The following is a 20,542-nucleotide window of genomic DNA, read 5'->3' on the forward strand; positions in this document are numbered from 1 at the left end:
TTTTTGCGGCTTGTACTGTGATTCGTTGCCAGATCATGTCATTGTGATACAGAAAGGAAAAGACAGCACTTCATAGGACAAAGAAAACAAAAAACAAACCCAAAACAAAAGTAGAAATGTGAACATAGGACAATCTCCTTTCAGATACACCTCACCTTCATTAGACAAAGTCCAGATTGACCTGGGAGCAATTTACCAATTATAGATTTAGAAAAAAAACGTCTAATGGAAATGTACAGAAAAATGCATTATGACTAAATATTATGACAACTTGTTCAACTTCTTTTATATAGAATATATATCTCGACATTAACTTTTTTCTCACACCCCACTGGTCATTTTTACGAGACAAAATTTTGTTGTTGAAAACTGTAAATTTGACTTTTGCCTGCAAAAAAGTACCTGAGTAGGAGACATTTTACTCGATTTGGGTCGTTAAAATAACTTTGACTACCAATATAATGATATAGGTAGCCTATATCTGCTGTAGTAACTTAAAACCTACAGTAGTTTGACAAAAAAAAAAAAAAAAAAGACCAAAACAATACCCATTCTTGTCTTAAGGAAATTTTTATTGAGCAATTTTTTGAAGAACAGTAAGTTCATGACATGTCAAATATATAGTATATTCTGCTGGTTTTAAACATACATACATAATAATAAATACAGTCATGTAACAACCATAACATTACCATTATGTCTTAGGACATCTTTGATTAACTTTTTACTACCTTCCCCAAATGTTGACTAATGAAGGTACATTTTTAACAACTATTTACTTGTTAGGCTACTTTACTGTCAAACCACGTTGCGTACAAATGCATTCAACAGACCTGTATGACAGTGTATTGCTGTGCATGACAAATAAAAACACGAGGCAGGTGTTTAGAAAGAGAAGTTTATTTTGAACTTACCTTGGTCAATTTCTAAGAGCAGCCCCGAGAGAACTGACAGCACCGAGCGAGAACCGCCGTGCTTTATAGGAATGCATATGCAAATGTTTACATGGCGACGTCACTGCTGGGAGTCTCGTTGTCATGGTGAGCGTTGAGGAGAGCACGCCTCCCATTGGACCAAACAGGCTCGGCAATCTCCGTCACGGCGTGACGGCGAGTTGCGGACAAAAACATATTAAATATACTGAATATATATTTTTACTTTATTTTTTTGGTGCCGTGTGTTATTCTGGGATGCAGTAGAATAGGGAGACAGATGATTATAATTAAAGACCAATGACTCTGACAAACTCCTAGTGGTGGTAAGCTTCTTATTATCCAAGATCGCCATCTAGCGGTCACACCACCTAATAGCATGTTACTTGCTACTCCACTACATCATGCCCGTAGCCGGGGTGGGGGCATGCCTAGCCCTAACCTAAACGTAAACCCAATTAGTACCTTACTAATTATTAACAAACAGCTAGTTAGTTTATTATGCTAGTAGTGTTAGTTTAATTGTTTGTTAATACTGTGAATTGTTACCTAAACTGAAAAAGTGTTGCCAAAAGGTCCAGCATTTGTCCTTTTAATTGTTTTATGTAATTGAATATTATATATTTATCAAATAATGAATATAATATATTTACATTCAATATATATTCCTGTCACGTCTGTGTTTTTGATGCTGTTTGCTCACTTCATTCGTTTTTTTTTTTTTTTTTTGTTCTGATCAGATATCCATCCGATCGCTCAAACCACTTCAGAAGGTCATCTGGGATGCGTTCCAGATGAAACTGGACAGGTCTAATCATAACCTGAAATGAGCTTAAGTGAGAATTGGTGTCTGTACTGCAGTTCGTTGGCCTATGCTAAAGCACGCAGTTCAATAGGCCTAGATGTAGACTAAATGAGCAGTCAGTCTTGTTGAGGCTAGCCTACTCCTAATTGAGTGGAGGAACTATGACGTCAATTTGTATGCAAAAACCCGGAAGCGAGTTAGAATTTTAGCAGTTCCGGTTCCTTCGTCCCAAAGTCAATGGGTTTTCTCGATGGGGTTTCAGTAAAATCGCTTAAATAAGGTTCGTGGCAAACACAAACTCAAAATACTTTCACGTTTTGTTCTACGACATAAAACACATCACTTACAGCACACTCTTGAATTTTTTAATGGGTTATGCTTCTTTAAAAAGACGCTTGCTATCAAGTTGCTAAATGGGACTACAGGCGGCGTCGGAGACATTATACGTCATCGAGCTGATCTGGTCTGGAGCGCAGCTCGCTCGTGTTGGGCATTTGGATTAGTCTGTTATTTAGGTGTTTTCATGAATAGTATTATATAGTTTGTAGTATTATTCTAATTGGGAATTCAGATTGTGTGTAGATAATTCCTTCACTTGTAAAGGCTGACGAGACAGATTCATTTGCTAATCATTTATGCTAATTAAACAATATTATGAAGATAACGTTACTGCCTACTAGTGCAGCCGGTCTCTCTCCTGCTCTCAGTAATGCAAACGTATGAATAAACGTGTAGAACTACATGCATGTAGGTCAGTAAATGGTGAGTGCATTTTCATTTTTAGGGTGAACTATCTCTTTAGGGACTCAATACTTTGGTTGCCAAATCCAATAAAACAAGGTCTAATGGACCTTGTGCCATGCTAAGCAAGCGTCTCTCTCTTTATAGACGTCCGACCGTTTAAGCACTCTTTGGTTGTCAAAAATAAAAAGACACAAATAAATGGTAGTGATGAGACCCTCTATTTAGGATATAAATTTGCCATACATATAATATTTTTAGGTGACGCAGTAGGTAGTGCCGTTGCCTCACAGCAGGAAGGTCACTGGTTCGAGCCTCAGCTGGGTCAGCTACCGTTTCTGTGTGGAGTTTGCATGTTCTCCCTGCATTCGCGTGGGTTTTCCTCCGGGTGCTCCGGTTTCCCCCACAAGTCCAAAGACATGCGGTACAGGTGAATTGGGTGGGCTAAGTTTTCCGTAGTGTATGAGTGTGACTGAGTGTGTGTGTGTGTGTGTGTGTGTGTGGATGTTTCCCAGAGATGGGTTGCGGCCGGAAGGTCATCCGCTGCGTAAAAATTGTGCTGGATAAGTTGGCAGGTTAATTCCACGGTGGCGTGTAATAATAAAGGGACCAAGCCGAAAAGAAAATGAAGGAATAATATTTTTTAGATGCTTGAACTGTTATTGTCACCCTGAATGACCTTTTAGGGGATGTTTGGTGTCTTTTATTTAATTAGTTGTTTTGATGAGTGAAAACCTCCCCTTCAGTGTGTCTTTATGCCATTAACTATGTACTTTTTCAAAGGTACTTTCAAGAACAACATTGGCTTATTTTTTTGAGCCCCTCCAAATCATGCTAACAAAAAATGCTGAAAATACCACAATAAGTTCTACTTTTCTACTGACCATATTTAAATGCCAAAGTTTGACTTCTGACAGATCGGAGCTTTAGTGTGACATCAGTTAAAGCTGCACTAGGTGATCTGCCAAAATGCTAACTGGTTAGCATAATATTTCAAATACAATCCCTCCCCTGCTGTCCAAAGCCACGCCTCCTGAAATCACCAACGCGCACATTAAAGATGACGGACCCACTAGATCATGTCGCTCGCCAGTTAGAAAACTTGATAGTACTTTAAAAATACCACAATTCTGAACGAAAAACTGCATTATATCTAGCACGTTTTCAATTAGCAAGCAAAACTGGTCATGATGTGCAATATTTCATGCATGCAAGGATCGCGTGCAAATAAAGAGCCATCGGCCCTTAATTTTTGTCATAGAATTGTGTATTAGATTAGATTGTACGTTAGATCAACAGCACAGGCTGAACTTATAGCAACAGGTTAAACTTTCTGACCCCTTTATGGTAATCAAATTGAAAATGAACACAGGCCACAACTGACCATTGAGGATGATCTCCAAAATTAAACCAATGGACTTGTCCTGAACACATGCTGTCCACCAGTCTCCTTGAGGTTAGGTTATTAATATTAAATTAAAGAAATGAATAAATGATTATACAAACTATATAGCCCATGACTGTTAAGACTGTTGCACTTTTTGTGTTGGCAATATGCTCATGTTTATATAGGCCTATTGTTATGTGTGCAACATTTGTATATTTATAGCCACCTCTTAGAAATGTCGGGGTCACAATGGTTTTAAGAAAAGACTTAAAAAGTCATACATTTGAAATAGTGACTGACACCTGCAGAAACCATGGTTGTGATGTTCCATTCCACTATAGACATGGTTACATCAAAACGAGTATTAAATATTAAGCCAAAAATATAAAACCGAATTATGTATACGCTACTACTTTAAAAAGTGATATGTGCAAATAAAAAAATACACACTTTTGTCTTTGCAGACTTTTCATCTTTGCATTAACTTGTGTTGTTTTACAGTTTTTTTTTCAGTCGCTTTGGTAAACTTCTCAGATTTGAAATTTGCTAAGCAGTAAGTGCATTTCTCAAAACAGCACATACAAATAGCCAAACAGCATGGATTACCTGCAAAGGCCAGTCTCTTGCTTAAAGTGCTTGGTTCATCTCTCAATGAACATGTCAGTGCCGTCAGAATGACAAGTCCTTGTGTCATTGTGTACGGATAAGACAGTCAAATTACTTACTCATGTTGTCAATGTAACAGCGTACTCTGGATGGACGTCCTCATGTAAGCTATACGGCTAATTTATTTCATTTTTAGATTGACCTGGGAGCAATTTACCAATTATAGATTTAGAAAAAAAACGTCTAATGGAAATGTACAGAAAAATGCATTATGACTAAATATTATGACAACTTGTTCAACTTCTTTTATATAGAATATATATCTCGACATTAACTTTTTTCTCACACCCCACTGGTCATTTTTACGAGACAAAATTTTGTTGTTGAAAACTGTAAATTTGACTTTTGCATGCAAAAAGTACTTGAGTAGGAGACATTTTACTCGATTTGGGTCATTAAAATAACTCTGACTACCAATATAATGATATAGGTAGCCTATATCTGCTGTAGTAACTTAAAACCTACAGTAGTTTGACAAAAAAAAAAAGACCAAAACAATACCCATTCTTGTCTTAAGGAAATTTTTATTGAGCATTTTTTTGAAGAACAGTAAGTTCATGACATGTCAAATATATAGTATATTCTGCTGGTTTTAAACATACATACATAATAATAAATACAGTCATGTAACAACCATAACATTACCATTGTGTGTGTGTGTGTGTGTGTGTGTGTGTGTGTGTGTGTGTGTGTGTGTGTGTGTGTGTGTGTGTGTGTGTGTTTGTGTTTGAAGAGGTATATTTCCATTATTCCAAATTAAGCAGGTGTGAGGAGAATAATTGCGGAACAAATTTTCCAGTTCACATGAAATTATCATTTGAAGATCTGAAGAAATTCAGGTCACCGACCTTGTTTTCGTGACAAGTTCCTACGTCCTGAGTTCAGCTCCAAGAACTTTACTTTGCCCATGCATACAGCATCTGTTAAGACCGACCGATCCTAGATCAGCCACAAGAAACTCGGGCGTCTTTTCACGCTCTGCGCGTGCGTGAAAATTGTTTCGCTTTTGACTGGAGTAGCAGCTGACTGGCGTGGCCGCCGTCAACAACAGTTAACATATAAGTGAGCCAGTCAGTGATACTGTATTTAATCATAATTCAGGCCAGAAATATTTAGTTTTTTAGAAATTCACTTGCGATCTGGTATTTTTTCGTGCCCAGTGTTATGGAAAGCTGACATTTGGGGGCATGTGAGACTGCAAGCTAACTGCTCATGTCGAGATGTTTACGTGTAGCTAGTTAGCCAGTTAGCAAATCTAAAATCCGACCCGATAGCTCGTTTAAGGATGAAATGGACAGCTCTGCCGTTTCCTATGGATTAATTCGCTCATTTTACAGCTCACTGAATTCTCCACATTATATGTGGCTGGTTAAAGCAAGTTAGAAACACAAACGGACGCAAGGTAAGTCACCGGCTGACACTTTGGATTAGCTCGCTTGCTAGCAGTGCCCTAATGTCTAAGTAAATATTATGACGCAAATGAATATTTCGTATTTATGAATCCTCTTTTGTATTGTTTACACCGAAGAAGCCCGTAATAGTTTCCTCAATAGGGCCCAATGTACATAGATCAAACGGCAGCAGCTTTCACAAAGTGGAATCCAGTGATTTTGTATTATAAACTTATGATGAAATGTTTGATGTGTACAGATGGAGAAACCCCCTTTCAGACAGAATCAGGTCTGTGGCTCATGGGTTATGAAGGAGAGGCTTGGAACAGGAGGATTTGGCCATGTCTATTTGTATCAGAATCAGGTACAACGTTTTTATTTTTATTTTTACTATTTATACTATAGATGTTTTGTTGTTGCTTATTTATTTTACTTGTAAAGACTAATGTTGGAGTTTTCACTCTTGGTAATACAGTTTTTTTTTTTGCTTGCAGGAAACATCAGAAAAAATAGCTGTGAAGCTCTGTCGCCTTGAGCTTAATTCAAAAAACAAAGACAGATGGAGTCGAGAGATCCAGATTATGAAAAAGTGTGTACATCTATTATAATCAAATGATTTATTTGTTTTGAGAATTTTACGTGTATATATACACGTAAAATATATGTATATTTGGTCAAGATATAAAATTTTGTCTTAACAATAATCTTGACCAAATGCTATTTAATGAAAAGAACTTGCTTTTTTGTTGAAATCTTGGTAAAAATCCTTTCAGACCTTAAAAGAAAAAACAAATATTAACAATTCGTACTGAAACCTGGTTGAACATTTTTTGTTTTTGTAATGGCAATTTTTTACATACATACACTTTCAGGAATTGAAATAATTATTTAGCATAATAGATGTTTATTTAACTAAAGAATATATTTGTTCTATCCTGTGCTTATTTAAATATTTATAAAATTTAAGTGATTGCACTACATCCCTACATTTTTACCTGATTAAACACATAGTAAGTATAGAAGGATAAAGCAAAGTTTAAGCATATCAAAATACATTCAATCAGTGGTTTGAGGCCGCAGCATGATCCTTATTTACAGTACATAAGTGTCTTAATATTGTGTGTTTGTACACCTTTAATTGTTACATTACTTAATCTAATCTTTTTTTATCCTACTTCTAAGGCTAAAGCACCTTAATGTTGTCACAGCAAAGGATGTGCCTGAGGAGATGATGCACATTGCCTTGAATGATTTACCACTTTTAGCCATGGAGTATTGTTCCAAAGGAGATCTTCGTAAGGTGTGTGCGTGTGACCATAGGCTTTTCTTTTGTATCTGTCAGATGTGCTCTTATATTAAGTTCATTCTGACTCATTTCTGTTTTTTAATTCTTTTTTTGTAGTTGTTGAGCAAACCTGAAAATTGCTGTGGGTTGAAAGAGAGTGAGGTGTTGTCTCTACTCAATGATGTTGGTAATGTGTCAAAGCCTGTTGCTTCTGTTTTTAGTATTTTTACCATCAATAGCTGAGGGTTGTGTGTCAAACTGAGTGTTTTCTTTTGAATAGGTTCTGGAATCCAGTACCTTCATGAGAATAAGATCATACACAGGGATCTCAAGCCAGAGAATATTGTGCTGCAAGAAATTAATGGAAAGGTATTTACTTTTTAGTGGTTAGAATTTTATTCTATAGACATGCTTTTCAAACATGGGTTATGTTTTGTTGTCTATGCAGCTTGTTCACAAGATAATCGACCTTGGTTATGCCAAAGACCTGGACCAGGGGAGCTTATGCACTTCATTTGTGGGGACTTTACAATATCTGGTATGTTTTAACCTGCATTATTTAGAAATATGACAGTTATGGCAATAATCTCACATACACTTTCATATGCTGGAGATTTTTTATTAAGATGCAGGGAATTTTTTGTGTCTAATACCTGTCAGTTTTGAGATTTTGGAGATTGTTCTTTGTACTCATGGGAAAAAAAACATCCACAATGCAATTTTAAGTGTTTATTTTATACTAATTTATAATTATAGAAAAAAATACCATTGTTATTTTAATAACATATTTTTTAAGGCTGTTACCTCAAAATGAGTTTTTCACTTGTAGTGATCCCTGTTTTTACTCCAGTATCACTTACACCAAATTTCCTTACAGTACAAATTACACCAATATTCCAAGTTTTATTCCTATAGGTGTTCTAATGGTTTTTACATTAGGTTTAGATTTATATAAGATATGTCTGGTTATGTAGAAATAAAAACAATAATATAAAATAATAAAACCAAAAAAACAGTAAAAAGCTTTTTTTCCATAGCATTTCCAGGGATTGAAATTGTGACCATTTTGGTCGCATATGCGCCCACAATTTTATCTATGCGACCTCAAAATATATTTGGGAGCATTTGTGTAAGAGCATAAAATTGTTGTGTGCAACCAGTTTTTACTGCAAAATGTTCACCACATGCACGGATTGGGTAGACATTCACACAGAATGCATCTTTGCACTTGAAACGCAGTGCGCAGGAAGGTTTTTAAACAGTTGTCAACATGTCAACTTTGCGTCAGTAAACAAAACCAAGTCTGTAATGCTTGCCCCGCCTTCACGCTTTTCTTATTGGCCCTCTGCTCTAGAACTGATCGCAAGTGGATTGGTTAATATCAGCTGTCAGTCACAATCACTCAGTCAGTGTTTTATGGCTTGGGATGACAGGGAGAGCTACTACCTTAAAAATGTAAAGCACTGAAGATGGGAATGAAGATAACACTGACAGATTTTGTTTTAGAAACCATGGCATCTAAAGTTAGAGATAATGACACATCTTAGTAGTGATCATGTGCTGAATGTTAATCCACCATCTACACTTTTCGAAGTTTGGATGTTTTTTTGCTATTAACATTGCTATTAAAAGACTTCCATTGGCTTCAAGTCCACTATGAAAAAGTCTGTGGGATGGAATTTTAAGGTAACTGTTTGCCACATCTAGCACGAGAGGTTCTGTTTAATCCTTTATTTAATCACTAAATGTTGTCCGCCATGCAAGTGGCAGCTATATGTAACGTTAAAATTTAACACAACGTACACCATCACAAATGGGCTTGCACTGAGTAAACAAATATCGCTACTCGTGAAAAGACCGGTATTGCTATAAACATGACGTATGCATATAATAAGGTACAGTATATGTCAAAAGCATCAGTGCAATATCAGACACCATCCAGGAGAACAGCACAGTTACATGATTAACAGATTCATTCATGTCAAGCAGTGCGTGCAGGGCCGGTGAGCGGTCCGTGTATCTTTTGGTCAGTCAGTTATGTTATAAAAATGTATTTTCTTGTGATAACGGGGTTTCGTTGAGACATATTTTCCTCCAGTATGCATATATATTTTTTTGCTTGTTAGCTTGATTAGTGTTGATTTCAAATGCAATAAATCTGTTTCTATAAAACTTGTAGTAACGGTGCTTATTATTGGTGTGTGGGACTAAATTATGGCTGATGCGCCTACATTTTTGAAAAAAAGGTTAATTTAGAGCCCTGATTTCACAATTATCGATTGATAAAAATAGATTTATTTTTAAAATCCTGTTCACAAAAAAAATCTACTTTAAAATGTGAAAAAAGAAGTAAGAATTGGATCCAATGTTCAGATTTATTCATCTTTATACATTCTTATATTTTTAAATATTCTTATAATAAATTGGCCATGCCATTTATTTCAGGCTCCAGAGCTTTTTGAAGGCAAGTCCTACACAGTCACTGTGGACTTTTGGAGCTTTGGCACCATGATCTTTGAATGCTGCTGTGGATTTCGTCCATTTCTTCACAATCTTCAGCCTGTGCAGTGGTATGTGTCCTCATAACCTGCATGCTGATAATGCCATCTTTCATATACCCTTTCTTCAAGAGGAACCTAGCCATATAGTTGCGTATAAGTAAGCATATATATTTTTTTTTAGGACAAGCAAAGTGCGAAACAAAGGTCCGAAGGATATAATGGCTGTGGAAGATATGAATGGCGAGGTCCGCTTTTCCACCCACCTTCCATACCCAAACAATCTTAGCAGGTACACTTCATACAATTAAAATATATATTAACATGTGTTAACCCGTTATTTCTGAGTTATCAATTTGTTTTTGTTTCCACAGGACACTACTGGAGCCCTTGGAAGGCCTTTTACAGCTGATGCTCAAATGGGACCCTGTACAGAGAGGATTAGGACTGAACACAGATTCAAAACAGCCCCAGTGCTTTGTTCTTCTAGATCAAATACTGAGCATGAAGGTTTGGCATTGACATTATTACATCATTTCTTTATGATGTCTTTAAGATTTATATCTATGCTTTATTTTATACAGTTTGTCTGGTTTGTTTAGTGGTGCCTTCTTTTTGTTGTCATGAATGTGTGTTTGTTTTTTTAACAGTGGTTTTAAAAATGTCATCAGCTATTTAAGAGATGTCTTATTCTGGTTGCCAAGAGTTACACATTTTTCTGCATGTAGTTGAATACGTTATTCATAACCTTCACTTATTTACCCAACCATTTAATAACAGACGTGGAGAAAAATTTCAAGAAAAATAATAGAATAGAATGGAATCTTAAAATTAAAGTCGTTACATGTGAAGTCATTGTGTATCACAAAAAAACTCTTAATGTCTGAATGTTAAAATTAGATGTTAATACAGTCATAAAAGTTCAAGAAAAAAGTCATTATTATGCATATTTCGATGTTATGCATATTTTTAGCAGAGCACTGGCTTGAGAGTAGGAAAGATAACATTCGCCGTGGTACCTTCTCACTCAAACCACTGCTTGCTGCTTCCTCTAGTTGCTTATCGAGAGAAAAGCTGCTTATAACTGTTGGTTCAGGATCAGTATTTGCCACAGATATTTAAAGTGAACTCAGATTTATATAGATCGCATGATCTGGTCCTTCCATGTTTGGCTTGATTACCTGGCTTGCACCCTATTTTAATTGACCATCAAGTTTGATCTTTGGACTTTGTGGACAATGTAGATAAGTTTTCAGCATGGTAAAAGCGTCAAATGTGTTTATTTATCACTAGTGTAATATAAAAGTGAACGAAAAGAGAGTCACTCTAATGAAGTTGTGAAGAACATTTGATGTTTAACTTTGCGTGTCAAAAGCAAGTGAATAAATGCATAGATACACTGTTTGACAAACTCATTTGTAATTAATAGTAGCTTACATCCGTGATTTTGGTGCGACTGTTCATGTCTAAAGTGAACTGGATAGAAGTCCTTTAAGGCTTTCAGGTTTTACGGGTGCAGCTGCAGCTCTGTCTGTGCACCCTGTATTTTACATTCTTTGCACATTACTTTTGTGTTGTGCGAGCATATGCATTATGTCCTGTGCCATGTGAATCCCTTTCAAGTTCTTTATCTGGTCACTCACCGCCTATGTATAAAACTCTTAACCCACCACTCCCAGAATTTCAAACTCACCCAAGGGTCAAGAGTAAAGAGAGAGAGACTGTGGTTGAGTCTTTCATGCTAAACATATGATGACCTCATTGTAAACTATCTAATCTAAAACATTTTCAGTTTACACAGAGAACCTGTTATGACAAAAATGAAAGTAAAAGTGAAACACCTCTGCGCATTTAAATGCAAAATCAGTACCCTGCATATTGATAGGAGCTCTCTGATGTCTGGAAATGATGTACAAAGTTAGCTTTTTTGCTTGAGTAGATACTAAAATTACAGTAGTAGGATTAATTAAACAGTTTCCCATTCAATTCAGCACCATAGCCATGGACAGCACCTTGCAGCATTTTTTTTTTTTCTAAATGTAAATTTTTTTCACCCCAAAAAACACAATTACTTTATTCTTAAAATTTTAGTTAGAGGTTTCTTTTTTTTTTACATTTTATGTGTTCTTGTATTATGATTATATGAGTTTAATATTGCATTATAATCTCAAGATTTAATTAAGTTTTGTCTTTTTTACTATTGCTTTGCCCTAATCCTCATAGTTGACAATAATTATTTGAAAAATAATGCTTGAAGGAACATTTTATTCACCATGAATCTAAATACTCTTTTCATCCAAATTGATTACAAATAACCACTGCACCAATTTCAAATAGCTAATATGATTTGTTGGACAGAACACATCTAAGATAACCAGCAAAAATGAGTTGACGCATGATTTGTTTTGTAGGTTGTGCACATCTTGAACATGACTACGACCCAGGTTCACTCATTTTTGCTAAGCCCAGATGAAGGGCTTCACTCTCTGCAACAGAGGATTGAGAACGAAACCAAAATTGAACTTTTGAATCAAGATCTTCTGCAAGAAACAGGAGTCATGTTAGATCCCAGGAAACCTGCTGCACAGTGTGTGTTAGATGGAGTAGTAAGTATTATTTTGGCTTCTTAAGTGTGTTTTTATCTGCAAAGAAACCATTTTGTTAATCAACATAGTTGTATTTCATTTGTTCATTTTAAATAATCAGAGAGGATGGGACAGCTACATTGTATATCTGTTTGACAAGAGTTTGACCAAGTACATGGGACCTTTAACTGCTAGAACACTTCCCGAAAGTGTCAACTTTATTGGTAAGATATGATTTGGCTTTTCTTTGGATCATTTGTTTAGATGTTATTGCGTGAAATGTGAAGTATTTGTAAACTTTCATTAGAATATTAAAATTCCTTAACTCGTTTTGTGTTTCAGTTCGGGAAACCAAAACTCAGCTCCCACTAAGTACCCTAAAAAAGGTTTGGGGTGAGGCGGTTAGCTACATTTGTGGCCTCAGAGAAGACTACAGCCGCCTCTTCCAGGGCCAGCGTGCAGCCATGTACATACCTTACATTTACTATGCTCGTTAATGTCTCTGTCTTGTGTTTTGTTCTGTTCATAATTGAATCATTTGTTTGTTTGCAGGCTGAGTCTTCTTCGCTTCAATACAAATTTGACAAGATACAAGAACATGATGTTCTCCTTTTCACAACAGCTCAAAGCAAAGCTGGACTTTTTTAAGACCAGCATACAGTACGACTTGGAGAAATACAGTGATCAGATGCAGTATGGCATATGTACGTTTTTGAATATGCTGCTTTGTTGATAAAGCTAAAAATGTGTTATTGCATTATTGATTAGTAATAATCCATTTTTTTTGTAGCTTCAGAAAAGATGCTGAAGGCTTGGCACGAAAATGAAGAGAGGGCTGCTGCTTTTGCACAGGTGCTGTGAATGAATGATACACAAAGTAGTTTTAAAACCTTTAATAAATAGTCATCTAAGTGGATTTCACATTTTTGTAAAAAAAAAAATCTTTTTGACCAGCATATCTGTTGTGCAAATGTATTTGTATGTGGGTTTACATTTGTTTTAACTACAACTAAAACAACTTTTTTATCTTCTGAAGGTGGCAGAGATTGGTCATCTGGATGAGGAAATAATGGCGTTGCATTCGGAAATCGTTGAGTTACAGAGAAGTCCTTATGCTCGTCGTCAAGGAGATGTCATGGAGCAGTTGTGAGAACCTTTGTTCAGAAATAAGCTTTGTGAAGTTTATCAGCATTTATTTTGACATAAAATCTTGTTTTCATCACAGGCAAGAGAAAGCCATTGAACTCTACAAACAGTTGAAGGCAAAATGCAAAAGTGAGTACAATTCTGTTTGCATATTTACTTTTCAAGTCAATGACAATCCCTCTGTGTCCTTTTCCAAGTAGTCAAATACTCGAAAGAAAGTAATGCATCATCATTGGTTGCATTAGTAAGTCAAGAGGGTCAGTGTATAATGTATGTTCTTCATTTCCTCTAGTGCCAGACCCTCAGCATGGCTACAGCGACAGCTCTGAGATGGTGAAGGTCATAGTACAGACTGTCCAGAATCAAGACCGGGTGCTAAGAGATCTATATGCACACCTCAGGTAAAAAACTTTTAATGCCACTCATTTATGTTCAAATGGATTATACAGTTAAGGTATTTTACTTTTCAAATTTGGCCTTTGCAGTAAAATCCTTCTGAGTAAGCAGAAGATCATCGACCTCTTCCCTAAAATCGAGAGAACGCTGGAATGCATAAAGGAGGCAGACACCACAGTCATGCAGATGCAGATCAAGAGACAGAGAGAGTTCTGGCACTTACTGAAGATTGCCTGTGTGAGTCACATGCTTTTAATGTCTGAAGGACAGATATGCTTTTAATTTGCACATGAGCCACATGATCCCGGACTTTCCAGGGGTAGGGTTATATGCACATTAGTGGTCAGACCGAAATCTTATATTACAAAATGAGTAAAACAAAAAACTACACCATTTAAAAGTTAGGTGTGATTTTTAGTAAGGAATATTGTATGTCTTGGTCATTGTTCTCACTAAATAAAACCTGAGGCATATTCTGCAAAATGAACCGGCTAGATATACATTATTCTGTTCATTACACAGCTTCTTTCCTCAAAACTAAACAAGTAGACCCAGCTGACATAAAAACGGCTGAATATAGCCCACAGTAACCTACTTATTAGTAAGCGGCAATATGGCACCAAGCTATAAAGAACAGTAGGGTGAAAGATAAAGATATTAATATTAACACTTTTTAGATAACATTGGTCTGTAACGGTTATGCAATTGACCCTTTGCAGGCAGTTTGATTGACAGGTGATCTGGCCAATCATAATGCCAAAATTTTGCACCTCGTCACAGCGCGCCAATTTCTTTGACAAGCAGAACAACCAGACTAAACAGGCATAGTGAAGTGACATCTTTGATTGTAAAATTGTCAACATGTGCTTGTAATTGACTTGCAGTGCAGATAGCATGTACCCAGAAAGGCTGGGCAAATGTTTAATATTTTCTGAAAGGAGAGTATGAAATGGGTACATTTGTGTGGACGACTCTGCTACTCATTTGAATTGAGAAAGTATTCATTTATGATCACTTTTTAGTCATATCACATTAAAGGGAATTTTATATAAAATCATGGTGTACTCAAGAGTACACAAAACTAATCACTTTCTGGCCATCGGATATTAGGCATGGATATATATATTGCAATCATGATTTTCGCAAGTAATGTATTACTTTGTAAACGTTTATTATTGATGAGCCTCCCTATACAGTGTGATATGGCGATTGAATCCAGAAGCTGCTTCTCATGATGTCAAACCACACTAAACAAGTGGATAGTTTTATCCTGAAGTAATGCGTTAAGTTTCTGGGTTTTTTTTAATAGAATTTAATGTGTATAGAAAATAAGTATGACTACATGAGCAGAATATCCACAGAGTGGAATATTAAGCTATTTTGAACTATTAAACACACAAGCTGTGGCTGCCCTGTATAGATAATAAAATTCTGTTGTTTTAAACCTCATTAGAGAATCCTAAAAATATACATGGTTTCCATAAATATTATGCAGCACAACCATTTTCAACATTGATCAATAAAGCTTCAAATGAGTATATTAGAATTGTTACCCGTTACACATACTTAAAGTTGTAATTACCATAGTTTTTGACATAATCGCATGCAGCTAAACCTAAGCCTTTTTCTAACTCTAACCATTGTGTAACACTGAAGATTTGAGTACTGATGCTGAAAATTCAGCTTTACCAGTAAAGAAATTGAGCATATTTTAAAATAACACTAGAGTATAGGAGACTTCTTTCAGCCATTTCTGCAAATCTTTCTAAACCCAAACTTTTCATTGATGGAAGATGAGTTGTAACAAACTCTACTACTGAGATAGTATACCCTCACAGCCTGTTAATGAATACTCCATTTTTCCACACAATGTGATTGACCATTTTATACAAATTTAAAGAAGAGATGCAAGTATTCTTTTAAACTATCTTTTAGGTCATCTTTTGTTTGTTTTTCTGTCTCAGTTTCTTTTCAGACTACAAAACAACAATCCAGTTCAATGTTGACACCTAGTGGACAAACTAAGTACTGCAAAAACAATTAAAAGTGCATGTGAACTGTGCATAGATTACATGCATTACGCTTATGCTGTGCTAAATTCTTGTATCACTGTATGCAAACAGTAGCTTTACATGTATTTATTTATTACCATTAAAAATGTAAACAACTCAAACTACTTTTATAAAATACCATATGTTGACTTTTAAATTCTAATAGGAAGAACAATTTAAATACAAAGCAGTTGTCAAATAACCACTATATCCACAGCTATACATGTTTATGTTCTTTACATAATCAACAAATGTAACTGGTTTGTATTCAGGCACAAAACACCACACGGAGCTCAGTGAGTCAGAGCGGAGAAATGCCCTCCTCGCTGTCTACGTGGAACCAGACTCAAGCCCAGTGTTCCTCCCGTCTCCCCATGTCCTTGCAAGTGCCACACGAGGGGTATGTTTTTCTTCCAGACCTTCTTTTTTATGAATTATATATATTATAATATAGAATGATCAAATTGTTAAAACAATGACGTAATTAATCACGCTTTTTTTGTAATTAATCATGATTAATCACGAAACGCCATATTTATTACAGAAATAAAAACACAGGCATGTTAGTGCCTTATGAATTTCAAAACAATCACTGCAAATAACAAACAAAAATGATTTCCTTGTTGGATTTTAAGTGGACTACATACACACACGCACAGAGCAGCGCACACGGTGAGCGAGGAATCCCTTCAGATTCATCAACACGCACAATCGCGTTCATCACATTTGCTTTAACTAAGCATTCTAAAGTATGGCTGTCTTTTACATGCAAGGATTCTGACACAGCAACATGAAGACGCTTTACAAAAGTTGCGTGTAGAGGGGAACACGTCACACTTATGAAATGTGAGGGCTCATGGAAACAGCTTGAAGCCAGAGAATAGGGCTGTCTTTGACAGTTTGCGACTTTATCTGCCACTTTCACTTGATATACATTTACATGGACCCCAATACTCCGCTTTTTAAGATAATACTGATTAAGAGTCTACCATGTAAGCAGCGATTTTTGATTACCTTAAAGCAGGGGTGGCCAACCCTGTTCCTGGAGATTGCAACCCATGTCAAACACACCTGCCTGTAATTATCACATGGTATTCAGGTCCAAATTAATTGGTTCAGGTGTGTTTGATATGGGTAGCAACTGAAATCTGCAGGAAGGTGGCTCTCCAGGAACAGGGTTGGCCACCCCTGCCTTAAAGGATCATGCAAGTCACGGAATGCAGAGGCTTTTCTTTTCGTTCGCCATGCAGTATCAAATTCCATTTAAACATCCTGAATGAAAATATGCTGAATGAAAGTGAACTGCTGAACTGCAGTTAAAGTCTAAAGATTAAAAATGAAACACCCGAAATTGCATGAAACTCTGGAGGAAATGCTGGATAGCCTGGTGATGCGACATTAATTGTTTTAACTGAAACTTGGTCTTATCCAAATTTCTTTGCATGATAAACACACGCAGGGCCAGAGCAAGTTGAGCTTGCGCTCAAGGCAAGCGGCAATCACGCCACCCTCAACCCGAAAGTGAAAAAGAAAGTGGCCGTTTCGCAGATGTACACAAGGACCGTGAGGGAGGGGGTGGGTGTAGCAGATTAAAGTGAGGACTGGGGGGTTCGCTCACTATTCTGCTGCCCAAGGCGGCCGCCTAGGTCGCCTCTATGCATGCTCCATCCCTGAACACACGTCGGCCACAACACGAAATATACATACAGAAAAATATACATTGCAATATGTGAAGGCATCATCACCGGTGACGGGTAATGCTTGAATTATAAATGTCTAACTGTTGTCCTAAGATGCATCAATCACATCAGGTTTCCACTTTATTCTTGTACTTAAATGGTAAAGTTTGAGACTCCTGCTTTAAACTCTCTTGGGCCTGAATGCTTACACAGTCACAGCCTTAAAAAAACACATGCAAAGGATAAACCTTCACTCCATTAGTTGAACTCTGCAGTGAAAGCCCACAGGTTTTAAACTGTGGCTCTTAGTCAACTAAAATCCCAGCATATGATTTCAACATTGCGATGTGATTATTGTAGTTACGCACATTAAGCATACACCCGGCGCAATGTGGCGCAAGGCGGGGTGCAGTAGTCTTTTGGTAGTTTCAGCTTGGCGCAAGAGTCGTTTTGAGGCGTTGCGCTACGCTGTTTAAATAGCAAATGCATTAGCGCTCATTTGTGCGCCCATAAGCGTTCTGGTCTAAAAAGGAAGGCGCACTGCTGGCGCGTTGCTATTTTAAGAAACTATAATAGATTTTTCATTAGACCAAAACTAATTCGGTCTAAACTCCGGCGCAGAGTTGTGCCTCGCTTACACACGGCTTAATACGCACAAGAGAGCAATAGGCAAATATCTTTACATATGAAAAAATTTAAATATTAAGGATATATATAGGATATAATAAGAATAGATATAAATATAAAGGATTAAAATATTACGAAACATATTATTTTCTAGCCTACATACATATGAAAAACCACTGCTTTTATGTCTTCTTCATCTCGGGAGGCTTTTTCAGTTCATTCATAACAATTTGCTTTTGTATAATGGTATTATTATTAGCAGTATTATTTAATATATCCATATTTATATTTGTTTTATTAAAAACAAGCTTAGATTTGCCCACCTGTCAGGTTTAAGACCATATGAGGCACAGCATGTGTTTTAGGATATAACTCAGGTTTTTGAGCACATTTTGTTATTATTGTTCATTTATTCGTTTGCTGGAAATTAGAACTGAATTTAGAAATAGTTTTGAAACGAATATTTGCGCTTAACAAACAAAATTAATTATTTATAGACTAATTGATGTCTGTGCGTAAAGGTTTCCCTATCCAAGAGAGAATGTGAAAGTAGATCCATTATCTCTCATTCTCACGCAGTAGATGCTCTGTTTAACAGTTTTCTGTTAAAAAACTGTCAACTGTTAAGTGTTTGCTTGTGAAATGCTCATTTTTTTCCACTTAAACTTACTTTGCGTCCTGTAAATAGCGAATGCGCTCTTGGCGCGACGCAGCTGACTCTTAAAGGTAATGGGAGATGAGACTCTAATTGGTTTATTCTCAAAACACACCTATAACTCATTAAGAAAATAAACTCAACCCTTTTAGACCATGCGCCACTGCGCAAAGTGGATTTTCTCGTCCTTAAATTAGCAAAAACGCGTTCTGACACTCCCTGAAAGCGTTTGCGCCCTGCGTTTTGCGCTCTGCGCATGGACCGTCAAAATAGAGCCTTAAGATGTTGATGAAATGAAATATTGTTTAGCTCTACTATTGTAATTTTAGCATGACTTCCTTGGTTTTAAAGCACCATGGCTGTGTTTATCAATATGTTTGATGCTGAATGTTTATTTCCAGTGATTCAGTTAATCATTTACTGGAGGAGAATCAGCGTTACTTGACTCAGCTCACCAGTTTACTGCAAGAAACCACCGAGGAGAAATCGGAGAGCATAATGGTAAGGGGCTTTTATTTAAAAGCAGACTTCTTGTGTATTGTGAAATGCATAGAAATTCATGACATCACATATTTTCTCTCCTTCATACAGGCTCAGGACTGGAGCTGGACAAAATACGAATCCCTGGTTGCTAAATCACCGCGTTTGTAGAGTCACGTGACAGGAAGTAACTCTTTTAAATGCATTTATTCATCACCGCTGGATTGGGGTTGTGTTAACTCATATGATTCGTTCAACATTAAGTAACTTTGTCGGTGTCTGCATTCAGTTCAAATGAGATTGTACAGTCTTGTAGCAACCTTATATATTTTGGGGGATGCATTTTTAATTGACTTAAAAAAAAAAACATGTAAGCTAAATTCAGGCAGTGTAATTCCAGAAATGTATTTATTTACGTACTCCATCGTTCTCTGTATGGGCTGATTGTACTTTGATTTTAAGTGATGGGTTGTTGTTTTTTTTAATATGGTGGTTCAGCATCTGCACTTTAAAGGCTCACTGTGAATGTTCGGAAAGGTGTCAGGACTAACAGTGAAATTGGTCATGTTCAACTGCCATTTTGAAATGTTACTAAAGGCCTAAGTTTTAAAAAAGGATTAAATTGGTCTAAATGAAAAGCAGAATAATCATTAAGTTGATTAATTCATTAACTCTTCAACTATGAGAATGAGTTTTAGGAGAATGTTTTATCAGACGTGTTCAGATCAGTTTAGTATTGACGACAGCAGACATCTTATTATCAGGTTATTATGGTGGTTATTGAATGTGGATATTCATCAGTGGGCAAATTATAATAAATTAATTTCGTCCATCTTACTCCCTATTTAAATCACATTTTCAGACATGTTTTTTTTTTCCCGAGGATGATTAGTGTCACACAAACAAAAACTGTTGTACAATGTTTTGCATAATATCATTATTTTGTTTTTGTTGGATTATTATTGGATGATATTTCAGACATGGGTTAAAAGCATCTTATTAAAAACACTTTGGTTTTATCGTGTTTACTGTACATGACAAATAAACTGATATCCATTACTTTGTCTCTTGTGAAGAGGTTTTCTTCTGATTGCAGCAGTCGGATGGAATGCTTTTCCAGTAATTCATTGCAAAAATTGAAAAAAACTTGTTGTATTTCATAAATAGTCTATATAAAGATCCATATCTTTTAATAAGACATATTAATACTTGGGGATA

At 36.3% G+C, this 20,542-nt stretch overlaps 1 protein-coding gene across 2 annotated transcripts; it reads left to right on the top strand.

Moving 5' to 3' along the window:
• Positions 1-1,845: 1,845 nt before the first annotated feature.
• chuk (component of inhibitor of nuclear factor kappa B kinase complex) lies at positions 1,846-20,383 on the top strand. 2 transcript variants are annotated; one of them, XM_073919416.1, is made up of 22 exons: positions 1,846-2,017; positions 6,182-6,286; positions 6,417-6,511; positions 7,105-7,222; positions 7,325-7,394; positions 7,488-7,576; positions 7,656-7,745; positions 9,653-9,777; positions 9,890-9,997; positions 10,080-10,215; positions 12,117-12,311; positions 12,412-12,514; positions 12,633-12,756; positions 12,843-12,994; positions 13,081-13,142; positions 13,327-13,436; positions 13,516-13,565; positions 13,729-13,837; positions 13,922-14,069; positions 16,156-16,283; positions 19,246-19,345; positions 19,436-20,383. In XM_073919416.1, exons 2-22 carry the CDS (start codon positions 6,182-6,184, stop codon positions 19,493-19,495), a joined length of 2,277 nt encoding a protein of 758 aa, XP_073775517.1. In that variant the 5' UTR covers positions 1,846-2,017; the 3' UTR covers positions 19,496-20,383.
• The last annotated feature ends 159 nt before the right edge of the window (positions 20,384-20,542 follow it).

This window comes from Danio rerio, chromosome 13, assembly GCF_049306965.1.
Source record: "Danio rerio strain Tuebingen ecotype United States chromosome 13, GRCz12tu, whole genome shotgun sequence".
NCBI lineage: Eukaryota > Metazoa > Chordata > Actinopteri > Cypriniformes > Danionidae > Danio > Danio rerio.